We start from the raw sequence: 10845 nt of genomic DNA, 5'->3' as shown, positions 1-10845 counted from the left end.
TCAGGACATATCCTTATTCTTGTGTCTTTTTAATGACTCGGACTGCTTCTTGCTTTCCATCTTCTGAGTTGTTGATCATTTTGAAACTGTATATTTCGTTTTAACACCAAACAGGAGGGGACCCACTTGGCCAATTTGCAATCGAGCACATTCAGAATGAATGGAAGGTCTCTGTCAGGAAGCCTCTGGACCGTGAAGAGAGAGACAATTATCTTCTGAACATTACTGCCAGTGATGGCATTTTCACTGCTAAAGCCACTGTGGAGGTCAAGGTGCTGGATGCCAATGACAACAGCCCTGTATGCGAAAAGGTAAAGTCTTTTTTTTTTTTCTTAATTTGGGCACTTATTTTCAGTTTGTTGTGCCCTTTCCTTCCTGGTATTCAATTTGACTTCTTCATCACTTTCCATTTTCCTCTTACTCTGTCTTTCCCCCAGTCCCTGTACAGTGAGAGTGTCCCAGAGGACTCCCCTGCTGGCAGGCTCATCTTGCAGGTCTCTGCTACAGATGCTGACATTCGCTCAAACGCTCACATCTCTTATGAACTCCAGGGAGTTGGATCAGAATTGTTCATCATTGACGCTGATACAGGTGTGTATCTGTGTGTACCTGTGTGAAAACAAATCCTCACGTATAAAAAAAACGTATACTGGTAGTGTGTAGTTTGTGGTCAGTGTAAAATAACAATACATTTCATATGTATATATTTAATTTAAATATTCACTATACAGACAAACATATTGGGAAACTTGACCCTAACCCTAACCCTAACCCTAATAACATAGCAGTCTGAATACATTGACACTTTCACATGTAAAACAGTTTCCACTCTTCGGGGAAGGCTTTCCACAATGTTTTGGAGTGTTTCTGTGGGAAGTTTTGCTCATTCACACAGCAGAGCACGTGAGATCACGTACTGATGATGAATGAAAAGGTCTGGCTCGCAGTCTCCGGGCTCTGTGTGGGCCAGTCAAGTTCTTCCACACCAAACTCATCCAACCATGTCTTTATGGAGCTTTGCTTTGTGCACTGGGGCTCAGTCGTGCTGGAATAGAAAAGGGCCTTCAACAAACTGCTGCCACAAAGTTGGAAGCATAGCATTGTCCAAAATGTCTTGGTATGCTGAAGCATTAAGATTTCCCTTTGCTGGCAGTGAGGGGCCGAGCCCAATCCCTGAAAAACAGCCCCATACCACACCTGAATTCAATAATAAAGAGGTGTGACAGCAGTCTACATTCCTTAAAGATCTGAGAATTGTGATCACTGTGCAAAATATTTTCCATTTGTGAGCTTGTGTTTGCCTGTTTGTGCATGTGTTCGTGGGTGTGAAGGCAGACATGTTTTCTTGTGCCCGGTTGTTATTTACTTATTCATTTTTAAAAGAGCCAAGAACACTTCCCTGCAGGGTAAATGAAAGACCCTCAGTGGTACTAAAATACAGAGTTGCGCTCTTAAATTGAATTTATGACTGCTATACTTCTTGCCTGAAAATAATTTCTTCAGGGAGACCCTCTTAAATCAGCAATTCTGTAATTCGGTCTGGCTGCAAGGATGTATATGAAACAAGAAAACAAAGAAAAATGACAGGTAATCACCTCCAAACTGATTTTAAAATAAAGAAAAAGCATGAAAGGACAAAACAAACTAAGCCAGTAGAGTTAAACAGCTATACACTGCAACTGCTGCTGCATTGAATCCCTCAGTAATGGCAAAATTCATTGTCAATATGCTAAGAGACTGACACCAAGGCAGACAGCAAGGCAACAATACCATCTAGCTGTCTTTTGGCAACCTTCGATATTGAGTTTCCTGCAGCAGTGCTACTGTTATGAGGGTATGTTGTGTTTTTTGTTCAGTGCAGACAAGTAGGATTATTGCAGATGAGGACTGCCAAGAGACCCTGGAGTTTTCCAGGGAGGCTGTGGTACGAGTAATGTTGGCTGTTTCACATCCCAGGACACTTGCAGTCTGCTGTTAGCTGCCAACTCTGATGGGTTTCTTTATCAACCCGCTCTTTTTTGCCATTTTCTCCCTCCTCTTCTGCGTCAATTACTTATTTATTCCCCTCTTCTCTCTCTCGAAAGCCATTAGTTGTTTGGATGGCTTGTACTTGGTTAGTAGACAGTAGACAAGGGGCTTACAGTGCCTGAGAGTATACATGGTTTATCCTCTTTTACATAAACTCAATTTCTTGATTAATGGCATACACAGATTTCATGTCTATAAATTGAATGGTTACATCCTTGTGCTTCCCCAAGAGTGTTTGTGTGTTTTGCTCAACATCGTTCTGTCTCACCTTCAGGGGAGTTGAAGACCTTGCAGCCCCTGGACCGAGAGGAACAAGACGAACACAGGTTCAAAATGCGGGCGGTGGATGGAGGAGGACGGTACTGCGAGGCTGATATCCACATCACAGTGGAAGATGTCAACGACAACCCGCCACAGTTCTCCTCTGATCCCTACACCATTACAGTCTTTGAGAACACAGAGATGGGCACATATGTGGCAAAACTGTTGGCAAACGATATCGATACTGGTGAGTTTTTTCATGACTGTGTACTCAAGGAACAATGAGTCCGTTACCCAAAAAACTCAATGCACAGTAAGGCTGTGAATCCATTACCTGCTATAATGTATTCACACCATATTGACCAAGTCCCGCCCCTGAAGCGCAGGCTGGCCAGTCACAGCCAGCTCTGACAACGTTACACCTCAACTCCATAGATTGTCAAGCAATTCCTTCAAATTTTATTTTCTTCATTTTCAGGCTGGTTTTATGGATTTCGAGTTAATCAAGGATAAACTTATGTGTAGTGACTTGTTACCTGGAGAGGTCGAAAGGGCATGAACATTTAAACTTTATAGTTGATAAATCGATCATTAACTAGCACTAACAATGTGTTAACTGCTGCTTCTGCTTTTGAATTAGAGAGACAGTAAAGACCAACCCTGCTTGTAAATGACTAATGGGTCTAAAGGTTTAGTTCAACAACATATGTGCAGTTCAAAAAGGTTTTCACGGCTACACCAGTGCTCACTGACAACAAATCTGATTAGTAATCAGTATGATAAGGGCCCTAAAATTTTGAGCACTTGAACCTTAGCCCGCCGCACAACACGTCGCTAAAAATGGCAGATGGTTACCTGATGGTTGCCTGATGGCATTTTCCCTGTTTGAAATATCTTTCAGTATTAGGTTTTATAACATCATTGCCACAGTGTTGTGAATGAATAATGAACTACTTAAACTACATTTTGGAAATGCACAGCTCCTACTAGGCCAGTGGAAAATTAACTGAGAGGCAGTACACTTACAAATGTTTGTACATTGTGCTTAAAATGCAGTTAATAGTGAACAAAGGCATTACTTAGGATCATCATTAATAACGTAGCACATGTGATTCAAGAATATACGTATTAAATGTTTTTTTTATCATCTTGCATACAGTGGCGTATGCATCTTGGCTAAATGCTGACACAGGTTATCATCTTTCCTTTATAAAACCGCATTACGCTAAATGGCAAGAGGGAGGGATAACAAATGTGGAATTTCATGAATGATCAACCCCTCAAATTAAAAGCTCCATTACACTCTAATGAAATTCTTCTCTCTTCAAGCCGAATTCTCAAAAGGGCTGATTGCAATTTTCCATTTGCCTGGTGCAAAGCCACAGGGACACATATTTATCTGAGGCTTCTTCACCTTTCAGCAAGCACTGCCAACCACCAAGAGGCTCGCATGTGGATAAGATTAAGAACTTAAACCCCGCAGTTACACAGTCATTTAAGCTCCTCGAGAATTGGACATGCCGTTCCAGATTACACCTTTAGTTTGGCGGAGCAGGACAGTCTTGCTTTCAGAACCATTTCAGTCTGTTCACTGTCAGAGCATTGACACCGTCTCTTTCTATTTCCCCTTTTCGGTCCCTCGTTTTGGCCCAACTGACAGCTTGACAGAATGCAAGGGATGGTAGAATTGGGTCCCTCAGAATAAAATGTTAAATGGTGAAAGGAAAGAAAAGGAAAGAGCTGCTATTAAGACATTTCTTCCCCCCGGCTTTGTTGGTACAAAATTTACTTCATATCTTGAATATCAAGGATAAGGGTACTTGAAGGAGACGTGGAGGAAAAAAAAAAGGTGAAAAAGGTGCTCCCTACAGTTTAGCCAGCGGCAGTGATTATTTAGAGCATCACTGAGTGAAAGCAGAGGGTCTTTTGATTAGTATTTCTCTCACGTGTGCAGGTATCGCACACATCGAGAGTTCTTTTTTGTGTCTGACTTGTATTTTTTGATTCAGGTGAAGCGTCAGCTTGAAGAACAACTAGCAAGTCCCAAGAAACGTTTAGAGTGTACAAGAAAAAATAGGCTTTGTAGCTTTGACCTAGTTCAGTGAGGCCTCAGTCAACTTTCTTTGTAGCCAACCATCAAAATATGAAGTGTAATGTAACCCTCTTCCTAAGAGAAGAGAGTGGCCTTCTCCTCCATCACTGCTTATCTCTGCAAGGACTCACTCATGGCGCTGGCTGCTGTGCTCCACAGCCGCTATGATCCGACTGCCCATTTAGCTGGAGGATGTTTTATACTCACCCACATTGCTGCTGCTCAGTTCAGTCTGCTGTTATGATCTCTGGAAGGCAGCGCTTATCAGTGTGGAATGGTTATGAGCCAGACAGACAAACAAAGTCAAACTGGGTCCATTTATCTTTGATAAACTATGCAAGTACACGTTCCGTTCCTTCTCTGATTCTGCTTTGTCCACTTCTGAGTGTCATCTCTGTGCTGTCGATTTCTCAAGTCGCTTCTCTGTGGAGGAATTTCATCATTTTTTTTTATTTGTCCATCGTGGTGCTGCCCAGAGTCATGCAAGTCCTTCGCAGGGTTGCCTCAAATACTGTAGAGAAAGATGTATTAAAGTATCAGCTGCCCTCAAAAGGAAAGCTGTTGCTTTAAAGATCAGTGTGGGGTAAGCATGTTTTCTTTATGCAAAATTATGGGGATTTGATATAGGTGTTGTTTTTAATATAATTGCAGTTAAGGAATATTTTCATGCATTAATCTGGTGGTTATTATTTTTTTTTTGAGTGATCTCTTCATTGTTTTATCCTTATAAAATTAAATTATTTTTGTTAGCCCAAGGTAATGTATTCAAGGACCAGTCCGAAAGATGTTGTAAATATATTTTCTACCAATCATAAAATCATCCCAGCTCTGTTTGATACCAGACATTCCAGCCATGGCACTGAGATGAACATACAGTCATCAACATGTGTATTAGGCAATATAGCCAATTGAAATTCAGTAGAATTCACTTAGTCTCCGTCAAGCAGTTGTCTCAAGGATGATCAGACCAGATAAAAGTGATGGAAAACCATATAAGCTGGGCTCCCTGTGGTAGTCTCTCAGCACAGTAATGAGATCCACAGAGGATGGGGCACTTACCTGATAAATGGGAATATAATAGCGTATTCCAAATGAGGACCACCTGCAGGAAGGCATTATGATTATTATTGTGATTCATCTCTGTCTTGTTGCTGGGAGCATCTTGCTAGTGGGAGGACATGAATTATGAGGACGGCATGGATTAGACGTTTACAGCTCCTGTTTATCAGCACCAGTGTGAAAAGATGGATGATTTAGAATAAGAATAGAAGGTGATGGCTTTAATCATTCAAGATCAATACATCAATATAAGAATCAATATGCTTGTTCACGCCCTGTACTTAAGGAGTATTTTGTTGATGCGGCTATCGGTCTTATTGGCGAGAACAGCATTTTTACTTGGCAATCTAATTGACAGTCCAAACCGTATCACAGTATGACTGACAGGAATGATTCATGCTGCCAAAAAACTCTAAATTGTGTTTTTTTCCTGTCATTCCAGGTCTTAACAGCGACATCCTCTACTCATTGCTCGATTCCACCGAAGGATTTTTCTCAATTGACGAGCACACCGGTGTAATAAGCCTGGAGCGTCCCCTGGACCGCGAGGTGCAGTCGACATACGAGCTGAAGGCTCGCGCCAGTGATCAGGGCTCCCCACGGCTCTCCTCACTGTGCCAGGTGGTGATCTCCGTCCTGGACATCAATGACAACCCACCAGTGTTTGAGCACCGTGAATACATGGCCACCGTGTCCGAGGACGTGGCGGTGGGCACACAGCTGCTCAGAGTGCAGGCAGCCAGTCGGGACACAGAGGCCAACGGAGAGATCTCTTACAGCATCATCAGTGGGAATGAACACGGCATGTTCAGCGTGGACTCACGCACTGGTATGTGGTTGCATAATTCACTTACTTTACTTACTTACTAATTTGATTATATTTTATGTTGAATCCAAAAGCAACTTTTTATAACTTCGCTAAAACAACTTCCAGCTGTCACAGCAGGGGTGAAGGGTGGCCGTACAAACTCTAGCAGCACTGTGGGCCATTGCTTTTACGAGTTGGCGCCTGTATAGTTTTAAAGGATTTATAGGATCTTGAATATACACGAGGAGGCGGGATTGTTCAGGTTTCGCACTATTCTGTTGTTGTCGGTAACACACAAAGAAGAACAGCAATGAGTCAACAACCGACAGTGAGGAGAAATACTGCTAGCAAGCAAACATGGATGAGAATGATGCACAACTGAAATATTCAAAACGTGTTTCATGTGGAAGGAAATATGTTTATTAGGTTTGTTAGGCTTTGAGGATAAAAATTGCAGCATCCTTGCAGCAATTAGAGACACTATATCCCACATTTCTGTTTTTATAAATTAAAATTACTACAAACTGAATTTCGATTGAGTTTCAAAAACAGCTCGCTGTACTGTCTCAGGCTGGGCTGTGATTGGCTGGCTGCATCTCTGCAACCTGAAGAAAACAAATAGGATACTCCTCTGTCGTCTGGCTGAAAGGTTAAAGCAATTGAGCTGAGCACAAAAGTTTGGAATTTCAAATAGCAGTCAATAACGGATGACGATTTGACTTGCAGGTTGTGGGGGCTGACATTTTTGCATACAGTTAAAATCCACTTGTCAAAGGTTACAGCAGGAGCAGAAAAGGAGCAAATGACAACCAATAAAGTCCTATTATAACGGAAGTGGTGGTTATTAGTATTGAAGAGTGAATTTTTGTAACATGACGCCAGTTCTCCCTTCCTCTCTCACTTTCTGCTGTCTCTTTGTCCTCAGGCGACATCTTTGTGATTGAGCCCCTGGACTATGAGGTTTCCCATGAATACTACATCACCATAGAGGCTACAGATGGTGGCTCACCGCCACTCAGCGACATGGCCACTGTGAACATCAACCTGACTGATGTCAATGACAACAGACCTGCCTTCAGCCAGGGAGTTTACACGGCCGTCGTCAGCGAGGACGCGGAGTTGGGGAAGACTGTGATAACGGTAATAATATACATGCTGTCGTTAGGAAGGTGTTTATATACAATATACATTTGCTGGAGGGAATTGACACATAACTGCTATAAAACTACAAGCAGGCTAAAAGACATGTTTCACCTCTTTCTTTTAACTCTCCTTGGTTCCTTCACCTTTCGCATAGTCATTTATTTACTCCCTCACAGCCTTTCTCCTCTCTGCCCATTACTCACTGAATAGACTATCAAATGTCTGCACCTGTGGCAAATCACCATCTGGTGGCATAGCTAAATTAGGACCAATGCTCTTCATGCTCACTGCACCCCTGTTCTTGTGCATTATCTGACACACATGCTCAAACAGTTTAATTGAAAGGCATTTGACCCATTAAGCTCCAGTCCAAGATAAGGCATTTTCTACCTTCAGAATATTGCAGTTTCACTCCATCTGTTTCTGTCGCCCACCTCTTCTCCCTAACCTCATAAAAGACCTCTGCTTATGGCCATTTATCTGTGTGTCTAATGTACCTGAATATAAAGTATCCATCAGAAAATTAGATTTTAATACCTGCCATTGTCTCATACTAGTAAATCTTTTCTGTCTGCTGATTTCCCTGGGGATCTCTCTCAATATGTGACGGCTGGAGGGTTTTAAGACTCTGTTTGCACGCGTGTCTGTGTGTGTGTGTGTGTGTGTGTGTGTGTGTGTGTGTGATGGTATAGCTGCAATTAATGTTTGTTATTTGCCTGATAAATTGTTTGGTTTGGTCTACCAAAATGTCAGAAAATAACAGCTCCCAGTTTCTCCATGATTATATCTGTAAATGTCTTCTTTTGTCCAGAACTGAGGGATATTCATTTTACTGTGATATGAAACAGAAAATCTGAGACATGAGAGAAAACGAAACAAGTAAATGTTTGGCTTTATCATCAGAATAGTTGATGAAGAATTTTCCATCGATTGGCTGACGATTTCAGCCTTACAGTAGTGCATGTTCTCTTGATTTCATTTTAGAAAATAACTGTTCACAGTAAGACACTGATTGGGAAAATATGCTTTTAGGAACTTCAACACAAGAGGTAACATTGTGAAGCAAAGGAGGAGGAGCCACCTTCAAGGATTATTTATTGATTGTTCTTTTGATTGTTTCATTGATTAAAAGGTGATTGCTGAGGATTTTGATGGGCCCTCTTACAATCATGTGAGGTACTCAATCGTGGACGGAAACCAAGGCAGCCCCTTCACCATCGATCCAGTCAGAGGAGAGCTGAAAGTTGCTCGCCAGCTGGACAGAGAGAGAGTAAGCAAAACAGCAGAAACAATGCTGACTGTACACATAAGAGTTTAATCCTCTGAGCAACTAATTGTACTTTATGCAGAATCCAATCAGAATCATGTCAGACCTAATAGGGAAGCTTGTTTACTTATCTCCGCTGCATTATTGCTTTAAAAAGCAGCTTTGTATATGTATAGTAATTCTCTCTCTCTCTCTCTTTCTTTCTTTTTCTCAGACTTCAGGGTACACTCTGATGGTGGTAGCCTCAGACAGCGGGGTGCCCCCTCTTTCCAGCAGTGCCGTGATTAACATTGACATCTCAGACGTCAACGACAACCCGCCACTTTTCTCCCAGGCCAACTACAGCCTTATCATCCAGGTGAGAGGGTGTGGTGGTCAGTGTAGACGGCTAATTAAAGAAGAGGATGAGAATGAGGTGGGTGGAACGGGAAAAAGAGAGAGGGGGAGGTGCAGGGGGGAGGTTAGCATTGGACACAGAGAGAGGGATTAACGGGGAGAAATAATGGGAGTCTGTGCGACCGGAATGTCAAGAAGCAAGTAGGAGGACGGAGCAACAAGAGAGGTAAGGACGAGGGAGAAAAATGTGTAGAGTGGGGGAATTGTAAGACAGAGGCTGCATGTTAAGTGTGAGAAGGCAGATAAGGGATGGAAGGGAAAGACTGTAAGACAGGGCTGATGAAGAATGGAAATGTGCAAGATACTGAGCTGATGGTTGACTGGGTTCAAGGAAAAATGTGTAAGAATGAGAAGAAGATGCACCTGTACTCCAGTTTGGGAAATCAAAAAAAATGGGGGGAAAAAAGATACCAAAGGAAAGAAAGAGGATTGTTCGTGTACCAATTTTCTTGTCCGCTTAGAATACTGAAAACGCAGTTTAAGAGACGCTGTGAGGAGGGGCTGTATACATTGCACACAGCGCAAGCACTTCAAGATGAAATATTGTTTTTCCGCTGAAAAAATCCTGACTGGCTTTGTTTTACTCACTTGATCAAAGTAAAGTAAAACAAAAAAATCACACTAAAACAGAACAAGAAAAAGCACCTGCTGCAGACACACTGTACACCCCACCAGGAATATCGTTTTTTATCTAGCATCTGAGAATAAAAGTAAGGTTGAGTTTGGGACTTGGAAGCCCATTCCGCAACTAAAGGCAAATTGACATGTTGCCTTTTACTGGAACTCATCAGAAACACCAGCACAGCACCACGGTAATACCACTAGAAGATAATTAAGTCAGCCACGACTTTGCTGAAATCCTTAAAACAGTTAGAATCTACATTTTTATATCAGCAATGGATCAAACGTGTGTAGGTCGTAGAGATGAACCTTCGGGTAATCATCACCATCTCTCAGCTCGTTGTTTAAGGTTTCAGGTCCTCAGCTTTACTGTCATCTTGAGCTGTAGCGGGCAAAAAACAAATAAAAGCCCACTGTACACCACATGCCCAGCACCAAACTGCACAAAAAGTTAGTGAAAAGGAAGTTGAGCCTTTAGGTAATGCAGAGTTACTTCTCTGGTAACCAAAACAGAGCTAAAAGGAAGGTAAATGATTCACTTAACATCCATCAGCTGGGCTTAAACACGACTCCAAACAAATGAAATTGTTGCTTCATAACTGCTCTGCGTGTAAACAGGAAGCAGTTTGGTATTAAATTCACCATATCAGCTTCAGAAGTGATGATGTTCCAGTGTTGTGTTCACGGTGTGTTTCTGTTGCCCCCAAGTGGCAGCAAAAATCAGTTCTTATTTTAAAAGACAGCTGGAGAAATTTGTTTTTTTTCCATTTTCAGCTGAAAAACATGTTGTCTGTTCAGTCACTGTTATGTTTTCTCCTTTGATGTGGGTGCACATGTGAACTTCTGAAAAACATCACTTTGTCAAACATCATAGAGCTGAAGAGCATCAGAAGAGCCACCTCCTCTCTCCACAAATATTAAAAATGCCTCTCTTGTATCCCACAGGAGAATCGACCAAAAGGCACAAGTGTTCTTCAGCTCACCGTAACCGACCGGGACGCCTCCCACAATGGCCCACCTTTCACCTTTGCCATCGTGGATGGGAACGAGGGCGAAGCTTTCCATATCAATCAGCAGGGAGCTCTAGTGGCCGCGGGGGCGCTGGATAGGAAAAGTAAAGAACACTACCTACTTCAAGCACAGGTGAGTCACAGCACTGAGGAGAAACCA

At 42.2% G+C, this 10845-nt stretch overlaps 1 protein-coding gene across 5 annotated transcripts in view; it reads left to right on the top strand.

The window, feature by feature from the left end:
* Positions 1 to 10845, top strand: part of fat1a (FAT atypical cadherin 1a) — a 73105-nt gene that overhangs the window by 49720 nt on the left and 12540 nt on the right. For all 5 annotated transcript variants that reach the window (XM_046418470.1, XM_046418461.1, XM_046418454.1 and 2 more), the window contains 8 exons: positions 115 to 311; positions 438 to 591; positions 2303 to 2536; positions 5883 to 6269; positions 7174 to 7388; positions 8524 to 8661; positions 8873 to 9016; positions 10621 to 10818. In XM_046418470.1, coding sequence (XP_046274426.1) covers positions 115 to 311; positions 438 to 591; positions 2303 to 2536; positions 5883 to 6269; positions 7174 to 7388; positions 8524 to 8661; positions 8873 to 9016; positions 10621 to 10818 — 1667 coding nt within the window. The remainder of the gene's footprint in view (positions 1 to 114; positions 312 to 437; positions 592 to 2302; positions 2537 to 5882; positions 6270 to 7173; positions 7389 to 8523; positions 8662 to 8872; positions 9017 to 10620; positions 10819 to 10845) is intronic.

This window comes from Scatophagus argus, chromosome 2 (assembly GCF_020382885.2).
Source record: "Scatophagus argus isolate fScaArg1 chromosome 2, fScaArg1.pri, whole genome shotgun sequence".
Lineage (NCBI taxonomy): Eukaryota > Metazoa > Chordata > Actinopteri > Scatophagidae > Scatophagus > Scatophagus argus.
The sequence above is the reverse complement of the archived record's forward strand: the minus strand, read 5'-3'. Positions and strand labels throughout refer to the sequence as shown.